The sequence below is a fragment of the Sturnus vulgaris genome, chromosome 10 (assembly GCF_052056855.1).
Source record: "Sturnus vulgaris isolate bStuVul1 chromosome 10, bStuVul1.hap1, whole genome shotgun sequence".
Classification (NCBI taxonomy): domain Eukaryota; kingdom Metazoa; phylum Chordata; class Aves; order Passeriformes; family Sturnidae; genus Sturnus; species Sturnus vulgaris.
This window is the reverse complement of record NC_142252.1, coordinates 25,047,686-25,068,709: the sequence shown is the minus strand read 5'-3', so window position 1 is coordinate 25,068,709 and position 21,024 is coordinate 25,047,686. Positions and strand designations below refer to the sequence as shown.

Genomic DNA, 21,024 nt, shown 5'->3' with positions numbered 1-21,024 from the left:
TGCTGACAAAGTGAGGTCCAAAGTGACTTCCCCAGAAGGGAGTTACAGTCAGAGATTAACATCGTGTGTGTTGGGCAGAACTGGCAGATCCTGATCGTGTGATGGCATGATGGAAAACTAAAAATAACATCTTACTCCAGTTTGGTCCTTGTGTCAGCCCCAGAGCAGCACCAAGTGTCTGTGAGATTCCCACTGGGAGCTGCAGTTGCTGCAGCCTGGGTCCCAGGGCAGGAGAGGGGGGATCAGGGACAAGAGGAGGAGCTGCTGCAGCCCCCAGCCCTTGGGAAGATCCATCCTGCTGGCTCAGGCAGGGTGACAGGGGCTCCCTGCAGCTGCTTTGCTGTGTCTGTGTGTGCTCCTGGGGCTGGATGTCTGCACATCCCCCCAGGGCCTGCCCAGGGGCACCACTGGGCTCCTGGAGCTGCTTTCCAGGCAGGGGGAAACGTCCCCTGGGGGAGGTGAATGGAGCACTGGGAATGGGGAGATCCATGGCTGAGCCCAGCCCGGTTCCAGGGGGCTGCTCTGCTCCCTCCATCCACCCCTGATGCTGCAAGAACAAGAAACATCTGGCAGAGAGGCCACGTAGCCCAAAGCTAAGTGCAGATGCTTGGGAGAGCAGTGTACAGATATGGAGCTGGTGTTCTCTTTGCTCTTGGAATTTCTGGCACTTTCCCCTGTGCTCAGCCCCTGCTCTACCTGGCATTCCTGTGTGGAAGGTGCCCTGCTGGCTTTTCCCTTTCCCCTGGCAATCCTGGTTCAAGTACAAACCAAGCTGGCAGTGCCACAGGGCTCACTCTGCTCCTGCTGGCAAGTTCTCCCTTGTGACTACGTGTAGAAAATACCTGGTTGGTTGTGTATGAGCTGGATTTAATTTCTAGGTCGTGGTAAGCAGGGATGAGGGGCCACATTCTGATCCAGTGATGACATGGGTAAACTCCCACTGATTTCCAAAAACTGAATTTGGCTGTAGAGGGCTGGCTTTTGCAAATCCAAGTGCCTCTGACAAACACATTTGGCTCACTTTCTGCCAGCACTCCATTATGTTTTTTTTCCCCAATTCAGATGTTTATGTGAGTGCTTGCTGGCTCAAGAGGCTGGATGTGTCTGGATATATTTGAGGGTATAAATGAAACTAAACATATCTAGCAAATGCCATCAGCACTGCTCAGCTGGAGGAGCCTTGCAGAGCCCTTGTGCCCTTGTGTCACAGCTCTGGTTTCTGCTGGCTGGGAGGGTGCAGGTTTCTTCTAAGAGCTCCCATGGCTGTCACCTCCCAGATCTGCACAGGGGTTAACCCCAGCGAGCCTGAGATGGCAACCAGGTTGTAATGGCACCAGAATTTATGGTGGGCAGAAATACTGAGACAAAACCCTCCCTTGTTGTAGGGAGAAGTGACTTTTTGAAGCATGAGAAATACTGATATTAGTGGCACGTGTCTGTAATAAGCAGTGCAAAACTAATTTGGGGCCAGAGCCTTTCCTGCAGTGCAGCACTGTGATGTTTATCCTGATATTGAGATAAGCAACTGTTGTGGTTTAAGCCCCAGCCAAAACCAGCTCAGCAGTATGTGTGTGTGCAATTTTAATAACTTTATTCCATGTATTAAAAAGAAATTAAAATTTATCTATGTGGCTGTGAGAGCAGCAGCCACCTCGGTGAAATGTGCTTTCAGCAGCAGGAGTGTAGGAGTCACACATGGTGGGAGAACATTAAACCAAGCATAAACACCTTCCCTAGACCAGGGTGCTCAGGGGGCTGCCAGAATGTGCCGAGTTCTGATGGTGTGTGTGACTGAAAATGGGACACACAGCTGAGAGGGGTTTGCACCAAAAACTTCACCAAAGTCCCTTCCTTCAGGCTGTGTGCTCAGCAGCTCTGGTGCTGCATGCAGGGAATGTTTCACCCTCGCTGCAGAGGGGCTGTGTGTGTTTTCCCCTCGTGGGGATGTTTTGCCCTCATTTCCTTTCTGGCCTGGCTTGTCAGGGGATGTGGAGATTTTCTCTGTCCTTCTGGATGTACACACTGTTCTTTGCTATTTTTCTGCTCACCAGTATTATGAGCTGTAATTTTGTGTTAAAACCAAAGCACTGCATGGGAACAGCAGCCAGCAGGGAGTCCAGGAATGCTGGATGTAAAACACTTCCACAGTGGTTGAGCCATTGCACTGAGCACTTTGACTCATTGGTGCTTCCTGGGATATCCAATGCTATCCTGGTTTTTCTTTGCAGTTTCCTGGGAGGTTTTCTGCTGTATTTCCTTCCTGTGGTCACTGCCACACGTGCAGCATTCTGGGGATGCCAGTGAGCATCAGGTGCCCTTTCCATGGGCATCTCCTGGGGCCCTCTCCTTGCACTGTGGAGGTAAAGCCCAGAATATCCCAGGAAGTTTTTCCTTCCTGAGCTGCTGGGAGTGGATGGAAGGAGGATGGATGTTGTTGCCTTTTCCCCCTGTAACAACAGGCTGAGTTTAAATTGTCCATAGGTGTCATTAGGAGGCTGTGATACATTTCCAGGTGTAGTTTTTGAAATACTTTTATTTCAAGACCTGATAACTCATGGCTCATTCCCAGAGGCAGTAATTTCCCTGGCTGGGCAGCTGCCTGGGATCCAGCTCTCACCTCTGGCCTCTGAAGATGTGACCAAGGGAAGTGCTGGCCTGCTGAGGGTCCCACGGGGGTGAGCAGGGATGGGACACCCGGGCTGCTGCAGCTGGGCTGGGTCCCTGCCCCTGTCCCTGCCGGGGCCAGCTCCCCTGCTGGCCTCTGTGCATGGGGAATTCAGCCACGCTTGAGTGGCCACTCTGCTCCTGGGGTGTCAGCTCTGCCTTGTGGACACCTCTGGGATAAACTGGCTCTGGGAGCTAAAGACAGCATTTCTTTCTAGCCAGAAAGAATGCAGTCCATGGAAAAACCATAAAAGTTTCTGGTTGTGGCAGGATTACAGCAGGGCTGACAGTGAAAGTTCCTGCTTGGAGCAGGATAACAGCAGGAATGAAATTTCTCAGGAACTCAGAGTTTCCACTCAAATACAGACATTGATAATTTTATATTTGCCTCTTTGTGGCTTGAAGTCAACCTCCTCCTGAAGCTGATTTTTCTGTTTAGCAGAAGCTAAATCTTCTGTAATGCATCTTATAATTAAAAAAAAAAAATAATCCTTTTTGTTGTAAAATTATGTTTTATTAGAGCTAGCAAAACCGCAGGCAAAGGTACCTTTATTTTGGAATTTAGTGTTTCCTGTGTCACTCAGGACTGCTCCACGTTTGGATTCAGCCCTGCTGGAGTCTGGGGATAACTGCAAGCCATGGCTCTGCCCAGGGCCACCAGGAGGGTCCCAGGGCCACCAGGCTGGGATGGGCTGGAGCAAGAAACACCAGCTGCCAATTCTTGGGGTAGTTTAAAAAGCAGGGACTGTGGGTTTAAATCTGACACCGTCCAACTTCTGTGAAGTTTTGGTCAAATCCCAGCAGAAATCTCCGTCCTGGTAATATTCTAATTAAGTCCTGGTAATATTCTAATTGTTTTCCTCAGCTCTGTTGGTTATGGGCAAAGGCTGTGGGTTCTCTTGCAGCTTTCCAATGGTTTTACACGTGAGGAAATGATGGGATGCACTTTCCATGGTGCTTCTGTAAGTGATGGGGCCACAAGGGGACACTTGCCAGGGGGTCTGCAGGCACCACAGCCAGGTTTGCCTTTGTCCCTTGGACTCTGCAAAGCCAGGAGTCACTTTCCACCCCTGCCTTCACCTTCCCACAGGCCAAACACAGCCTTGGAGCTGATTTAATATTTAGAGAAGTGGTTTGAGAGCTATTTGCTTAGCTTGCACTATTATTATTAAAGACAGAAATGGGTTTTTAAAGGTTTTTAGTGAGTTATAATTGTAGATGGTTTTCACTTCAAATCACCCAGTGGGAGCACTGGGACTTGCTCTGCAGAATGGGGAAACCTGAGCTGCAGCAGTGAGGAGCCCCAGGGGCTTGGCTGTTTCATTGCAAACCCACTGCAGTTGCTTCAGAATCACAGAATCAATGAGGCTGAAAAATCACTCTAAGATCATAAAAAATGCAACCTTTGACCAATCCCCACCCAGCCCAGAGCACTCAGTGCCATGTCCAACCTTTCCTTGGACACCTCCAGGGATGGAGACTCCCCCACCTTCCTGGGCAGCCCCTGCCAATGTTTAAAACCCATTCAGTGAAGAAATTGTCCCTTCAACCTCTTCAGTGCAGCCTGAGGCTGTTTCCCCCTGTCTTGTCATTTGCTGCCTGGCCACAGCCCCCCGTTAACAGGGCAGAAATATCAGCTTGAGAATCTGGAGTGTTCTGCTGGAGACTGAGCAGGATCCTGCAACCCACTGGGCACTGCAGGTGCTTTAAAGATTAATAAAAGTCTCTGTAATTAACCTGCAGTTAATAAATGCTAACAATCAGTTGTTGCAAATTCACGTCCCTGATGCTTATTAAAAGTATTTGACATTGCACCACTTCTGAGAATTCTTGTGAGGCCAAACCCTGTGTGTCCATTCTGAGAACTCGATGGGAGTGAAGAACAAGCTGTGCTGCTGCCCTGCTCTGGTGAGGGGAGATGGATGGGCAGGACTCTGCTCACACAGAGGGCTTTCCATAACTGAACCCATTTATGCATTTTCTGCTTTGGTTTTAAACAGTTTCAATTTTAACATCAACCAAATATTTTCTGCAGTATTTTCTCCTGGTTTTGTACAGCTGTGGTGGATTGAAGGATGGAGGTGCTCTGTGTGGTCCTGGCTTGAATCCTCCTTAGACCTTGTGTGCTGAGATGATCCCAGGAGGGGTTTCTGTATCCCTGAGCAGCCAGGGCTGACCCACGATCCCAAAGGCTTTGCAGGGTGATTTGAGAGAACACAGGGGTGTGTCTGGTGTGAGCAGGGACATTCATCTCCCCTGAGGAGCTGTTCAGCACCACTCTGTGTCCCCTGGGCTGTTTGTGTCCCATCCTGGGGGGTGCTTGGTTCAGCAGTGTTCTCTGACTGCAGCTCACCCAAAACTCTGTGGCCTGGATCCCCCTGAGATTCCCAGGGCTCCTCAGCCCAGCCTGGCCACAGATGCTGGGAGAACCTTGGTCCAGGATGGCTGAGAATGGGTGTGAGAAACAGAAGGAGAGGGAGAAAATGTGTCCCCAAATGAGGATATTGGGAGTTCAAGTTTTCAGTTTTGTGTTCCATTTTAGCTGAATGAGTGATTTTGTTACACGTTGAGAGAATGAAAACTAGAATGTTAGTGTGAGACTGCCTCTCAAAATGCATTTACTGAGAGCCAGGCTTGCACTGTGATCTTTGTGGAGACAAGGTGAAGCTGCAGGTTGCAGGTCTGACTGCACTGCACACGTGAGATGCACTGGACACGTGGCTGCAGCTCTAGTTCTGCTGCTTTGGAGTGTGATTGTCACTGTGGGGCAGCAGGATGCAGCTTCACAGCACAGGGCTGCTGCTGAACCAGGCAGGGAAACAGCCCAGGACCCCTCAGAGCATTTCGTGACTCCACCATGGCAAGGCAATTTCTGAGTGCTGGCACAAATCGGTACAAACGCTGTGATTCTGGGATTCTGCACCAGGACCTTCCAAAGGTCAGTCAGGTGATTTTATACCCCACTGAGCTGTGTAACTCACCCACTTTTCCAGGGGCAGCAGGAGCAGTTTCATTCCATCCTCCTGGCACTGCTGCAGGGATGGCCCAGGGGCCACCTGGTAGCACAGCCTGGTTTTAGCTCAGCCTTTCTCTCACAAATGCACAGGCCAAGTGTCTGTGGCTCTTTGGCCAAATCTCCTCTTGCATAAAGAAACATCCCTGGGGTCCTTTGTGCAGCTGGTGAGAATTACTCCTGGTTGTTTCTTTGCCTCTCCTATTCACAAAAGGAACAAATTAAGAAAGTCAAGATTTTCTGCTCACAAAATGAAAGAAAAAGCTTTATAGAAATGAGGTCTGGGCAGCAGTTGGGTCTTTGTTTTGTGCAGCAGGACCTGCTTATGCAAGGGAGGGCTTTGGCAGAGCCCTGTAGGGAGGGAAAATTCCTGCTGCTTGTCCCTCAGGTTCCTTCTCTGCTTTATCTGTTCCCCCAGGATGGCAAATCTAACTCCAGCAAGCTGCTGCTGGATCCAGAATTCAGGAATTGTGCTTATTTTTATTTAATTTTTGTATTTTTTTTTTTTTTTTATTTTTGTAAAAATAGGAAACTGTATGAGAACCAGAACTATGTGGACATTGAGAAGCTGGCAGTGGGAGGTGTGAGCTAGATGAAATCCTCATTATAAGTTTGGGTTCCTTAAATTACTTTGAAGCATAAACTTTAATGTAGAAGAGAAAATCCGTGCAGGTGGTTGGGAGTGTAGATCCTGGCTCTGTGTGTGCTCAGATGTTTCTGTGCTGGTTCAGAGCACAGGGAGCAGCTCTGAGCCTGTTGCTTCACTTGGACTAGAAAGAGTGAAAAGCAAAAGTGCTGCTGCCTTCCTGCCAAACAGTGGAAAGTTGCATGTTTGAAAACAAGATTTCAGTTTGAAAGCGTCCAAGTGAAACGTTGACTTCTTTGAAAGCTCCTGTTATCTTATCCTGATAATAATATTCTTTTTAGACAGAGCTGGGAGAAGTTTTATTGGCTACTTTAATACCTTCACGAACACAGTACATTTCTGAAGCTGCTGCTTTGTCCTGTGTTCAGAAATAATGCATACATTTCTATACTTCTGCTTACTGCAGTTTCAAAGAGTTGCTTTTTTCAGTTCAGGGTATGAATGTATTGTCAAGTAAGACATTTGTTTCCATTTGTGTGACTTGCAATTTGGTAATAAGCAACAGATGAAAAAGCACTACCCAAATTCTCTTGTATAAAATTTCTTGTGAATGCCATCCCTTCATTCTATAGAAACAGGCCAGTGTTCAGTCCTATGAGTAGCATTAAAATACAAAAGAATGAAGAAAGCAGAAATAACTAAAGCTTAGTGAAGCAATACAAAATCCAGCAGTGATTTCTGAGTATCAGCCCAAAGCTGGTCCTGGGCCCAAGGGCGATTTTCAGTGCTGTGCTGCTCTGGCTGCTCAGTGGGTGTCCATCACAGGCATTAAATAAATGACAGATTAAGTCAATTTAATTGTCTGAAGGCCCATGTGGACAGCACTCAGCGGCTGCCGGGCTGTGCTGTGTCCCCTTGTCCCTCCTGCAGGGTCCTGGTGCCTGTCCTGCCCTGCCAGGGCTGCTGCTCCTCGGGCTTTGGAGGTCCCCGGGGTGGCAGGAGCGCTTCTGCAGGGCTGCACTGCCTCCCGGTGGCTTCTCCCTTCCTCTCCTCAATGAAAGCTGCACGATTTCTTCCTCTGCCTGGAAGCCCAGCGCTTGGGTGGCAGCTGCAGTGCCTCTGCTGTCCCTTCACCCCGGGCCATGGCTGGGACATCTGTCCCCTCCTGCTGTCATTTCCCCACAGCCCCTTCAGCACCCCAGTGTCCATCCCTCACCCACAGCCCTGCTGGGGGATTGGGCACCTCTGTCCCCGGCAGGATGGGGCTGTGGCTGCCCTGACCCATCACCCGTGGGGTGGCACTGCCCAGACTGGGCTGTTTTGGGCAGCTGTCACCCCGTACCCCAGGGAGATGTGACCCCTGTTAGCGTGGGTGTGCAAACCACTGCTGTCACCACGGGTCACACGGTGCCTGTGACACAGCAGGGCCACCCTGGCAGCCCGGGGGTGCCACCACTGCCAGCAGCACCCCTGGCTCAGCCAGGGCTACACCAGAGACCTGCCCAGGTAGTGCAGGACACCTGAGCCTCAGGGCAGGCTTGGATTGCACAGTGGGAGATAATATCCACTCTGCACATGGCAGGAGTGCAGTCCCCACCCTGGGGAGTCCCGAGTGAGTCCATGCCACTCTCCCCACGGCTGAACAAGATGCAAGGACAGGCAATCCTAGCTCTGTAGTCTGTGCCATGGGGTGCAGGGAATGCTGCCTCTGAGCAAGGTGGCATGCTGGCTGCTCTTCTCCCCATTGCAGTTTTAACCCTGGCTTTAGACTGCTTAACTTTGCATTCATTTTTTCTGAAACATCAGTAGCTTGGACTACATGAAAATGCAGAGCATTTGCAGAGCATGCTGCATGGCTCTGGGTACACTGTGTCCAGGAAAAGCAGCAAAATGAGGTTTCATCTTTATATAAATACAGAATGCTTTGGACTGGGGGGGATGGCTTAAAATTGTGTCATTCTACCCACATGCCATGGGCAGGAACACCTTCCACTAGAGCAGGTGCTCCAAGCTCCATCCATTCTTAGTGAATGAAATAAATAAGGAGGAAAAAGAGTAACCCAAATGTTTGTTTGCTTTAGAAAGCTGTGAGTGGTGGGGAGCAGGTGATGCACAGCAAACCAGCAGTGGTGGGTGCTGTGCAGGCTCTGGAAAGCAGGGGCAGTGCAGGGTCTGGTGCTGGGGTGAGGCACAAAGGGCAATCACTGCATGGGATTGAGATGGATTTTAACATCCACGTGCTTATTTTGGCACCTCATCCCCTGTCTGAGAGAGTTCTTGTGCTGTCCCCACTGGTCCCTTTGACTGAAAGGGCTCTACTAAAATTGGCACATGGGCATTTTCATATTGCAGTTGATGCTGTGTGGTTCCTTTGGGTAAATCATTTTATGATTTACTTTATCTGGGATTGCTGTGGGTTCAGGGAGATTGCTGGGATGGTTCACTGGAGGGCAGAGGAGTGGCCCTAGCACTGAGGTAAGAGGTTGATCTTTCAAGGTTAAGCACTGTGAGCTCCTGCCTAAGCCAAGCTCAGGGCAGGAGCAGAGCCCAGGCTGTGGCTGCACAGCCACGCTTCCATCTGGAGATCAGCAGGGAAGGAGAGTGGGAAACCTTCCTGAAGTGCAACCAAATAAAACACCAGTTCTGTGGTGCTTCCAGATGTGGCCTCATTTTGTCCATGCTGTTTGCCTGTGCCAGAGCTGTCCTGGGGAGGGACAGGGCAGGAGAGGTTTTTGTCCTGCACTCCCCATCACTCAGCTGTGCCTTATCTTCCCATGCCACCTGAAATGTGGCTTCTTTATCCGTGTTTTACCTCTCAGCCTCTGCTAAAACACCTGAGCTGTACAAAAGAGGAGATGGGTGTGCTGGTCTGTGCCCAGCCCTGCGTGTACCTGTGTGACTGTGCTGGGACCAGGGCCAGCCCACCCTCACCTGAGCCAGAATGGGCTCACCTGTCCCCTGCCCAGCACTGGCACTGGTGTCCAGGGCAGCTGGAGTGGATCTGTGTTCTCTCTTGGTTTTGCTGGAACAGGGTCTGGAACATTGGGCTTTCCCTGGCTGCTGTGCTACAGGACTGAGAGAGAGCACAGGTGGATTTTTAAAATTCTTGAATAGTTTGGAGATGCCCAGTCCGAAAGTTTGACTAAGGGCCAATATTTATCTGTGTTTGTGCTGGTGGCACATGGCCCAGCTTTCAGCTTTCTGTGGTGTTTCCTGCTCTGTTCCTCCAAAGGATGCTCAGCCTGAGAGAGCACGAGGCTGCACTGATTTGCTCTGAGTTCGGGGGTCGGTTCGGGGCTGGCAGTGGAGCTGCCCGCCCTGCTGGACAAACCTGTTGTTTTGGAAGCTGCACAGAGGAGTAACCTCTGTCCCGACCAGACAAGAAATCACCGCCTGGCCGGGGCCCAAGCCAAACACGGAATTAACTTTGCCCTGTACTGACTCGTGGGTGTTGGGAAGCGGCGAGAGCGGCTCCCACCAGCTCAGAGCACAGCCTGCAAGGATGGGGGCCAGGCTGCTGTGCCTGTGCCTCCTCACTGCCCTCCTCGGCTACTACATCTACAGCCCGCTGCCCGAGGAGCTGGGCCAGCCCTGGTCCGTGGTGCTCGTCTCGGCTGCCTTGAGAACCCTGGCACACGTGGTGAGGTGGAGGGGGCTGGGAGGGCAGAGCTGCGGGGCAGGGGGGTTCTGTGGCCCTGGGGCTCAGGGCAGTGCAGGTGTGTGCCCCATGCTGCAGGTGTGCTGTGCTGCAGGTGTTGTGTAGGTACGGTGCTGCACTCGCTGAAGGACAGGAGTAGGTGAAAGGAAACCCTGAAGTGACTGTGACTATGATATACAGAAAGGTAGAAAAGATTTGATCTTGCAGCCTTGAGAAGAGGCAACGAACGAGGTGTGGGATGTGACTGGATGGACAAGCAAAGACAGATTTCTCTTGCTTTGTGGCCCTGTGCAGATAAAGCACTGCTGCTTGAATCACTCCTGGCTCGTGTGTACTCAGCTCCCTCACAGCCGGGTGTCAGGGGAGGGGAGACAGAGCAGCTCTCACATTCTATTGATTTTTGTGGTTTCATAGAAATCCACTGACAGAACAGGCCTGGAAACCACACAAAACAACATCTCTGTGTGAGACAGCCCTTGCTGGCAGGGGGTTCCTTTCCAGGGCTGTCGAGTCTGCAGGGGGAGGGAGGATGAGGAGGTTTTTGATGTGTGTCAAGGACTCCTGTTTAGATTTTAGGGGCTGAGGTGATGGAAGATGGCAATGGTGAGAAGGAAGAAATTGTAGTCTGTAGCTTTGGTGTGCTGCCTTGCTGCTTCCCCTGCTCAATCCCCTGCTGGAGGGAGCCTGCAGGCAGGGCGGGCACGGGCAGCTCCTTGCCCAGGCATGCCTGGAGCCTGCTGGGGCTCGCTGTCACCTCTGTCACCTCAGCGTGGCCCTGCCAGCAGCAGAAGCATCCTCTCTGTGCCAGGATCCCTGGAAGACGCAGCTGTGTCCGTGGTGCCCGCTGTCCTGCCAGCCTGGGAGCAGCAGGGCTGTGGGCAGGCAGTTTGTAACTGAGCTCTCATCTCCTGTGAAACCATAACCCCAAGGGATGGACACAGCCACAGCCTCCCTGGAGCTGCACTAGTGCAGATTAGATTTAAGTGGCTCTAAATTGTCCTAAATAGATTCTGGATGGCCATCCAGTTACAGGGTAGGGACTTGTGGTCACTTAGGGCAGGGCTGTGTTTGCAGGGGGGACCCTATTCCAGTCTGAGTCCCTGGTGTTGGTGTGAACCAAGGGAACAAAGCCACCCTCGAGGGTTCCTGGGCAGTAGAATCCTCTCTGAGCTCCCAACAGGGTGTGCCAAGAGCACCATGGCATGGCACATCCCCATCCCCTCTGTTGTGCCAGGTCCTGGGGAGCCCTGCTGGGTGTGCTGAGTCTCTTGGTGCCCCCTTTTCTGCAGCAGGGAGGTGGGAATGTCCCCCTTGCCTGTTGATGTTCATGTCCTGTGTCCATGTGCTGCCAGGCTGGGAGCAGCCACTGAGAACAAACCTGCCCCTTGAGGTGGTGTTTGGGCCCAAAATCCTTCAGGCATTTCAGGAAGTGCCCCACGCCCTTGGTCTGAAACACCTGAAGAAAGTACAAAACACAGCAGAACGTTCTGGCTGTCTTTGTGTGACATCCCCCCAAAGCTCCCTCCTCTGAAACCCAGACTCGGGTCCTTCCCAGCCCCCCCTCTGCCCGTGTGGGGCTGATGGGGAGCATCCCCCAGGGTGCCTCATCCCAGCTCTGCCCCTCTGGAAAGCTGGGCTACTAGAAGCCCTGTGGGCACTGCCCTTGCCCAGGCACAGCCAGGCTCCTTTCCCCTCCACAGCTTTTGGGGGTCTGTCCTTGCTGTAGTGCTCCTCTGTGCTAGAGGGAGGAAGGGACTGGGGAAATGCTTTCCAAAGCACAAGGATCCCAAACCCCAAAGTGGCTGGCTTTCCTGGTACTCCAAACACCCAATAAGCTCACACTGGGACAATGAGGGGTTTTCAGATGAGGGCACCATTTCCTTTTATTGATGATGGCCTGGAAACCGCAGGCAGCAGCCCAGTGGTTTTCCACAATGTGAATTGTCCAGATGTGGAAAACACAGCTCTAAGGGCACTGGAAATCCTCAGTGCTAGGGCTCAGGGAATTCCTCCCACCATGAGGCTTTCACAAGCTCATCGGAGTCACAGCAGGACTCACTTTGAGTGAGATATTTGTTTTCTCAAGATGTTAATCCTAGGGGGAAAAGCAACAACTGAGAAATGTTTATGTAAACTGTGTCAGTGTTGTGGCTAAAACGGCAGCTCTGGCGTGTGTGTGTTTGTTTGTTTTCATGGAGCTGATGGCAAGGACCTGTGTTTCCTTTTTCAGTGTGCCAGGGTCTGCCCACTCATCTCCATCCCAATTCCAACACACTGGGATTGGCAGGGCTCCTCCTGGCATCACCCGCTCCGAGCCTTCTGAGAGAGGTGACTCAAAAACGTGGTGACAATCACTGCCAGAGGCTGCCAGCAAGGGCTGAGCTGTGTGCTATGCCAGCTCCTGAAAAATAAGGCTATATCATGGAATCCCAGAATCCCAGACTGGCTTGGGTTGGAAAAGATCTTAAATTTCATCTCATTCCACCCTCCTGCCAAGGTCAGGGACACCTTCTACTAGACCAGGTTGCTCAAAACCTGGTTATATGTAGATGATGATTAAACAGTTGATTTAAATACAACCTGAAGAAAAAAAAGTACACCAAGCAGGGTCAGGCTGTATGACTGCCCACAGTCACAGTCTGAAGGCTGGAGGTTACACCTGGCAGCAGGTATCAGTCACAGTGGGGGGGTTTCATTTTCCTGGGGACAATTAAGCATCTCTTGCAAGCCAGACTTCAAACAGGTCGTGCACCAGGCTTGGCTGTTTTCTTTCTTTTAAAACTCAAACCTGCTCTGAATTTCATCGGTTTTCACCTTCAGATAATATGTGAGAACTTGGGTTTATTTCTTACTGTTTTAATTGTGATGTGATGAGGCTGGGGTGGGAAGAGGGTCATGTCCCATTGCTGGGGCTGGTGCCAGGAGCTGTGGGGGACTGTGGGTGGCTCTTTGTGTGTTCCCTGGGCTGTGCCCAGGCCAAGAGCTGTGGGTGGCTCTCTGTGGCACGATGCCCATGCTGGTGCTGGTGGGTCACTGAGCTGGACACTGGCTCTGGAGCTGACCCACATAAACACCGAGCAAGAGTGTGAGTGTGGCACAAAGCAGCAGCCCTGGCTGTGGGCTGGGCTCTGGCCCTGCTGGGCAGCTGGTGGCAGTGTGGGCTGTGTCACAGTGTTTGGTGACTGCCAAGTTCACATGGGTGCTCTCTGCCTGTTGCACTGACTGCTACAGCAACTTCACACCTTTGTACAGAGCATCAATGGCTCCACGGGAATTTAATCTGAGAGTAAATACGGTTGCACTTGAGAGAGTTTCCCCTTGTCGTGTGCTTTAGTCCGAGGCAGCTGATGTGCTGGGGCTCATGCACTACATGGAGGTGTTGAGGCTGTTCACGGTTGTGGAGGTCGTCCCTGCCACGTCTGATGAAAACATCACTGTGACAGACACAGAGTTCAGCAGCGTCCCTGTCCGCCTGTTCCTGCCCAGGAGGGCACCTGGCGGGCTCAGGAGGGCCATGCTCTACTTCCACGGAGGAGGATGGTGCCTGGGGGACGCAGGTGAGCTCTGCTGAATCCCACACCGGGTCTGGGGCAGAGATCTCACCTGTCCAGTGCTGCCACGGGGAGGGGCAGGGGACTGGTGTGGCACAGTTAGATCAGGGGGAGGTTTGGGAAGTCAGCTGGGATCTGGTGCCAGGAGGAGCAGGCAGTTCTGTGTGTGTGTCCATCCTCACACGCCCTGGGCTCTCATTCCAGGCATGCACAGCTACGATGTCTTGGCACGGCGCATTTCAAACGAGCTCAACGCTGTCGTGGTGTCAGTCAAGTAAGACATTCTCCTTCAGGTGGCACGAGGGTTTGGAGTAAATTAATCTGTTTCAATTGTTCTGATTTTTCAATGTTTCTGTATTTGGTCTCATGTGCTTTTCTGCTGACTTATGAACATTTGTGAGCAGAGGCTGCCAGGGTTGCAGTGGAGAGTTGTAGTTGGGGGCTATTTTGGCTTTTTGAAGACGGGTGGGCAATAAAGTGAATCCTGTGGGACAGACAGTTCCCGCTTCCCTGGGCACAGACATAAACGTCTCCCAACAGGGAGATGTGGGCAAGCTCTTCCCTGTATCAACAGCAGGTACTAACACACTTCTCTTGCCCCCACCAGCTACAGGCTGGCCCCTCCACACCATTTCCCCGTGCAGTTTGAGGATGTGTACTCGGTGACCAAGTTCTTCCTGCAGAGCAAGGTCCTGTCCCAGTACGGGGTGGACCCTGCTCGGGTCTGCGTGGCCGGGGACAGCGCCGGGGGCAACCTGGCTGCAGCTGTGGCACAGCAGGTACAGTAAAAACGGTCTGCAAGCTCTAAAGCAGAATTTCTGTAGTTTCACCACCACTAACAGAGGCTCAGCTCACAGCACATGCTGCTCTGGTGGTCTGGGCACACAGGATGTCACAGGGCTCCGGGGACCAGGCAGGAGGCTGTGCCTGAGCCACTCGGTGACACTGGTGCAGCATTAGGGCCATCCACACCTCTGTCCCCTAAAATAGGCTCTCTGCCCTCCAGCTGGGGCATGCATCACTCTAACGTCACATTGAGTGGTTTAGGTATGATGTTTGAAAAGAGAATTTTTACTACATGACTCATAAAGATCTAAATAGAAGGGAAAACAAAGGAAAAACCCTCACTAAACGTTGCAGTGTCTGATCATACAGTTTGGTGCCTTTTGCACTTCTCCTTCAGCTTTATTAAATAAAGTCAGCAGGATGTTGTTGCTCTCTCGAGGAGTTGTTTGGACTGTAATGAAACATTGGGAATGGTGGCAAATTTGCTGCAGATGCTGAAGGCAGAAGGTGAGGGAGAAAATGGAAAATTGATTAGTGAAGAGGGGAAAAGGATGACGTATAAGAAACGTCAATGTTCATCACATTTTATTTGTTACATCTCTAAAATGCACAGAATTGCAATTGCTTGAGTTGTAACATCTCAGGGTTAAAAACCAAACAGATGAACATGCTCTGAATTATGTGGAATGATAAGGAGACCCAGAAACCTTAAAGTTTAATGATGTAAGAATAGAAATTTTCTGTAGCTATAGAAAATCTTCTGTCAATACTTCAGAAAGCACCAAAATTTTAAACAGAGTATTTCAAAAAAATCATTATCCTTCAGTATAAGAAAAAAAAATGAAATTATATTTGATGTTTGGCAATTTTTATTACAGCATGCTGTTTTAGATGACCCACCTATAGATTCGGAATTTCTTTTGAAATCTGAGTTTCAAAATTCAGATTATATCAGAATATCAATAAAACCATTTATTTATAGATAATCCTATTTTGCTCACATCGCCGAATGCGTGCCTGAATTCTTTACCTCAGAAGATGTGTCGGTGTGGGAGGGTCGGCACCTTTACTGACGCTTTGCGATGGTTTCTGGTGTTTTCGTACAGCTCTCGGAGGACCCTGAGGTGCAGACGCAGCTGAGAGCGCAGGTTCTGCTCTACCCCGCGCTGCAGGCGCTGGACCTGGACCTGCCGTCCTACCGGGACAATGCCCACAAGCCCATCCTGCCGCGCTCGCTCATGGTCCGCTTCTGGAGCGAGTACTTCAGCTCGGAGCCCGCGCTCAGGGAGGCCATGGCCTCCAACAGCCACGTCCCGGCCCAGGCCGGCGAGCTGTGGCACTTTGTGAACTGGAGCGTGTGGCTGCCCGAGGACGTGACGAGGGGTCACAGGCCCGGCAGGCCGGCCTGGGGCGACGAGGAGCTGGCCCGGCGCCATCCCGGCCTGCTGGACCCGCGCGCGTCGCCGCTGCTGGCCGGCGAGGCCCGGCTGCGCCGCCTGCCCCCGGCCTTCGTGCTGACCTGCGAGCACGACGTGCTGAGGGACGACGGGCTCATGTACGTGGCCCGGCTGCGCGCCGCCGGCGTCCCCGTCACGCACCACCACGCCAAGGACGCCTTCCACGGCGCCATCACCTTCCTGTCCTGGCCACTGGAGCTGGCCCTGGGCCACCGCCTGCTCAACACGTGCCTGGGCTGGCTGCAGGAGAACCTGTGAGGGAGCGTGGGGCTCTGCTCGCCGCCCTCCCGTCCCCCACCTGGGCTGGGGCGTGGGGGCTGTGCTGGATTTGGGCCATGATTGCCTCTCCTTTGAAACTCTGCAGTGTTGGGGCTGGAGCATTTCCCGTCTTCTCTGCAGGAAATCAGTCTGATCCCACCCCACCGTCCCCCCAGTGCTGCCATACGAACCTCAGACCTGCCAGCACTGCCCTGGGGCTCCTCTTCGGGCCCTGCAGCCTCCGGGGTTTGCTGTCTCATCTCTGCTGATGCTTCTTTCTTCCTATCACAACATCTCCAGACCGGGCTGTGTGCCCAAGGGCCAGGTCACTGTGGGCACACAGGACGTGCCCTGTGGCTCTGGGATGTGGCAGCAGGGCCCTGCTGGGGTGATGGGGTGAGCAGAAGCTCCGGGAGGCCGCAGGAGGCTGGGGCAGCCTGGGCTGGGCCACTGCTCCTGCCCTGCACAGCTCCAGGGGAGCACCTGGAAGCCCAGGGGGATGCCTAAAATAGAGCAAGTGTTTTCGGCTTTGTTTGGGGGTTTTGTTTATTCGGGGTTTTTTCGTTGTGTTGTTTGGGGGGGGTTTAAAGCATGTATCTTGCTCCTACTTCCTTTCTTTAATCCTTGAAATAGCAGGAAATAGTGAAACAAACCAGCACTGGATATTCACTGGAAAAAGGAAGCTGTGAAGGTCCCAGCTTTACTGCTGCATGGTTTGTGCTCTGCTTATCTGTTAAGTCATGTACTGGGTGTTCTAATTGTCCTTAAAAATGTTTATCAGATTTTACGTATGATTTCTTAAAAGTAGAATTTGCTGGGTTGCTTTATAGGCTTGATAAAGAAACATAGTTCAACTGGCTGTATGGAACAAATAACCTCTGTGTGAGTGTTTTGTGTGTTAAATATAAACCCTCAAATTTTTGACTGAACCATGAATGCAGGGGTTGGCTGTTAGTTTAAGCAAATCAAACACTGGGCAGGTACATCATGTATCCTGCTTTTCTTTTGCATAAAAGGTACTGAATCTTCAATTAATCTGGGTTATTTTTCCCAAATGTGTGCAACCTGTTCAGGTGGAATGGGATGATTGCTGTTTTCCATCTTTATTAAGCTGAATATCAACATTAAACTTGTTTTAGATTCCGGTGCAATGTGTTCTGTCTCTCAGGTGTCCCGTTCATGGGGAAGCAGAGGCAGTGTGGCTGTGCAGACAGCCCCAGCAGTCAGCTCTGCTCCCTCTGCTGATGTGCAGGGGGTGCTGCTGGGCTGGGGCTGTCCAGCAGGGAGGCAGCAGTGGCTCAGCAGGTCTCTCTTTGCACCTTTGCACACTCTGGATGCTCCTGTGCTCAATCCCAGAGTGTTTGTAGTCATTGTTTGGGTCTCCCTGCAGCACTGCCAGCACATCCCAGCCCTCACCCACAGCCTGGGCTCCTGCCTGCTGCACAGGCAGCTCCACTGCAGTTTTATTCATCCCACTTTGGAATTCATTAACAGTGTTCCTAGTGTTCCTGAGGAAGTTGGGCTTTGGGGTTTTGCTCAGTAATGCCTTTGGTCTGATTTTCTATACAGTTTTAGGGTCATGTCCACAATAATGTTCCCTGGGATGGGCATTTCTGGCTTGTAAAATGCAAATGAAATGAGCCCTGGGGTTTCCAGGAAGAGCCTGCTTAGGGAGGATGGCTGTGTTTTTGATTTGGAGGGGACATGCCCACATCCCATCCCTCGGCAGGTTGTCCTGCTGTGACCCAGACTGGTTTTGGTTGTTCTGGTGCCCTGCAGTGCTGGGCTCAGCTGGCTGTGCTCCCTTCGGGGGTGCTGGGGGTGCCTGTGCCAGCCCAGCCTCAGCAAACCTGGGCCATCCCCCCGTCCACACTGCACCAATATTGTGTTTCCTCCATCGTGGCCTCAGCTGTGTCAGGGACACTGAACTCCTGCCTGTAAGGCAGGAGAAAAAATTATGTTCTAAGAAACAATGCCAGCCAAAAAAATTGCCAACCTTCCCTTGTGAGTTTTTATAGGACTCTCTTGGAACCAGAGGTAAATGGCTTTTAAGCACCAGCACCTAAATATGGACTCATGATTGATTGGGCTGTATGTTTTTGTTTAGGTTCCTAAAATAGACTTTTGGGATTGAAAATGCCTGGTGAGGCACAAAATGAGACAGTGAAAGCTGCAGTATTGATGCTGCTGGCAGGAGAGGCTGGAGCTGCAGTAAGCAACCCATTTATCCACAGCAGAAAACAAGACAAACCATCGTAAGAGAAGGCTTTGGTACATGTCCAAAAGTCTTCCCTTGAAGGAAGGATGGGATTTGGTGGTTGACAGTCAAGGACAAAGCTCAGCCTCACCATGGTAGGGCTCACAACCCCGTTTGGAGGCAGCTCTGGGTGCAGAGATCCAACCCTCCGAGGATCCCACCCTGACTCTCCTACCACAGGGTGCAGTGGTGTGTGTGTGCAGACAGTGGGGTTCAGGTGTGTGTGTGTGTGTGCAGACAATGGGGTTCAGGTGTGTGTGTGCAGACAATGGGGTTCCCGTGTGTGTGTGCAGACAATGGGGTTCAGGTGTGTGTGTGCAGACAATGGGGTTCCCGTGTGTGTGCAGACAATGGGGTTCAGGTGTGTGTGTGCAGAGAATGGGGTTCCCGTGTGTGTGCAGAGAATGGGGTTCAGGTGTGTGTGTGTGTGTGTGTGTGTGTGTGCAGACAATGGGGTTCAGGTGTGTGTGCAGAGAATGGGGTTCAGGTGTGTGTGTGTGTGTGTGTGTGTGTGCAGACAATGGGGTTCAGGTGTGTGTGCAGAGAATGGGGTTCCCGTGTGTGTGTGTGCAGACAATGGGGTTCCCGTGTGTGTGTGCAGACAATGGGGTTCATACTTGCAAGTGAGTCAAGGAGAAAGCAAATCACCCTGGAAGTTTCCCCACCAATCCAGGCTTCCCCATTACCCATTTCCAGCATGTGTGACTGGGACAGCCTCAAAATAACTAAGAGTTAGAAAACTGCTTGGAGGTACAGCCAACTGATGCAATAGTCTCAGAGCTGTAAAGCAGGGACCAATCTAAGCCTACTGAGAGGACATTAAGGAGCAGTACTTGCTCCCTCACCAGTTTCCTGAGGAGTTACTGCAGCAGGAAGGAAGAAAGAAATGCTCCATTTGTTCAGCCCTATTTTATCCTTCAGTGCAACAGCAGTTGCCTGAATGAACAAGATATTTAAAAGCTGGTAAATGAGAAGCCAGTGTTGGTTATTAGCCATGGGGGAAATTTTAAATCAGCTTCTGTAATGCCTAAATATGAGCTGATTTATTTGCCTTGTCCACAGAGAAAAGCTACAATGGCTTTTTATATATATTAATAGGGTTAATATTTGCTAACTGTGAAGTAAATCACAATAAAGGGGAGGGAGGGGAAGGTAGAGAAGCTGTGGTGCCCCATAGTTGAGGATGTTCAAGGCCAGGTTGAATGGGGCTCGAGGCAGCCTGGTCCAGTGGAAGTGACCCTGCCCATGGCAGAGGGGGTGGCATTAGTCACTCTGGGGTTTGCTCATTCTACATTAGCAGCATTTGTTGTATTTTTATCTTTCCCAATAATTTAAATGGCAATGCTGAGTAAAGCAGCGAGCTTTGGACGTGCTGCTGCGTGAAATCCAAGCGCTCCCCTTCCCACGGGCTCTGCCCTCCCTGCCCAGGTCTGGCAGGGCTGGGAGCAGCGGGTTCTGAGAAGGGGAAGTGTTGTTTGCATCTGGGCAGCTCAGGCTGATCCCGCCTTCGCTGCCTCATTAATGATCGAATCCTGCGCGCACGCGGCTGCCCCGGGATCCCTCAGCTCTGCAGCGCCTGCAGCTCCACAGCCCGGCCATGGTAAGGGCTCCAGGGCTGCCCAGCCTCTCCTGCTCCTCTGCCAGCCCTTTTCTCACTGGGCTCTGGCTGCTTTACCTTCTTACCTCCAAAGAATCCGTCAGCCTCTTCCTAACTGCTGAATTGATGTCTCTGTCCATGCCGAACTTTGAATTATTACTGCTATTTCAAGTGCTAATGTCCGTGTTGTGCTTTCTAGATATAGAATCTCATTGAGGTGTTGAGTTTCTCCTCCAGAGCCGAGCAGACAGGGCTCGGCAGGTGCAGCAGGTGAGCTCTGAGCAGAGCGAGCTCTCTCTGTAGCGTTTGTGGCTCCTGGGGGGCACAGAATAAGTGTAGAGACTTGATGGAAATGGCTTTAGGAAATTTTTGTTCTGCTTCGTGATCTCCCTTCGAAATTAAATACAGTGCTTTGAGGGCAGAGACCTGTGAACAAGTTCTTGACACAAAAACACCTTTGGAAATGCTTAGCCTTAGCTTGAGTTCAGTTTTGATCTATATCCCAGTTTCTGGCATTTGGTTTTCCCAGCTTTCCAGTGATTTGCTGACACTTTATCCAAGGCTCTCACCAAAAGCTGTGTCCTGAGGCAGGGCCAGGTGGCTTAGCTGAGGAGGGAGAGCAGTAAACACTTGAGATCCTGCTCTGTTTCCTTGCCTGTAGCTGAAAGCATTTTTGTAACCAGCCTTTCAAAAGCAAGCAAGCTCATGAGTGATGCAGCTTTGGAGAAAGCTCTGGCAGGAGGCACAGGAGATGTGCTCCATCCTCCATGCAATTCTGGTACCCAGTTACCAGCACAGCACACAAAGTGCTCCATTAAGGGCTGGGTTAATTTAACAAACATCTCTCCTGGCTCCCTAATGAGCTCCGAGCAGCGCTGCCATCCCTCAGCAGCCTTGTCAGCAAGGCTCTGTCAGTGATGAGGGAGCACCCACGGGACCAGCCTTGGGTAACAGGGGCAGATGACTCCACGAGGTGCTGACAGGGCACCCACGGGCTGGTTTCACTTTCCTGGCCCCTGGCACTGCCCTGGGCACGTTGTGGCTGATGCCTTCATTCAGGTGATGCTCCCACTCCAAGCTCCTCACAGAGGTCTCTGCTCAGGGGAGTTTTCATTTCCCTTTGTAACTCTGAGCAGTGTCTGCAAGTACCAATCCCCTGTCTGAGAGACATTGTTTAAGGTCACATATCTACTTACC

The 21,024-nt window shown here is 51.5% G+C and overlaps 1 protein-coding gene across 4 annotated transcripts in view; it reads left to right on the top strand.

Annotated features, from left to right (window-relative positions):
• AADAC (arylacetamide deacetylase) overlaps positions 1 to 17,119 on the top strand; it is a 28,573-nt gene extending 11,454 nt beyond the window's left edge. For 3 of the 4 annotated variants that reach the window (XM_088171138.1, XM_088171136.1, XM_088171137.1), the window contains 4 exons: positions 13,256 to 13,478; positions 13,677 to 13,746; positions 14,080 to 14,251; positions 15,365 to 17,119. In XM_088171138.1, the coding sequence (XP_088027264.1) occupies positions 13,283 to 13,478; positions 13,677 to 13,746; positions 14,080 to 14,251; positions 15,365 to 15,973 (1,047 nt within the window). In that variant the 5' untranslated portion in view covers positions 13,256 to 13,282 and the 3' untranslated portion in view covers positions 15,974 to 17,119. Of the gene's footprint in view, positions 1 to 9,746; positions 9,904 to 13,255; positions 13,479 to 13,676; positions 13,747 to 14,079; positions 14,252 to 15,364 lie in introns of those variants that run through there. The other variant, XM_014886177.2, reaches the window with a different exon arrangement.
• The last annotated feature ends 3,905 nt before the right edge of the window (positions 17,120 to 21,024 follow it).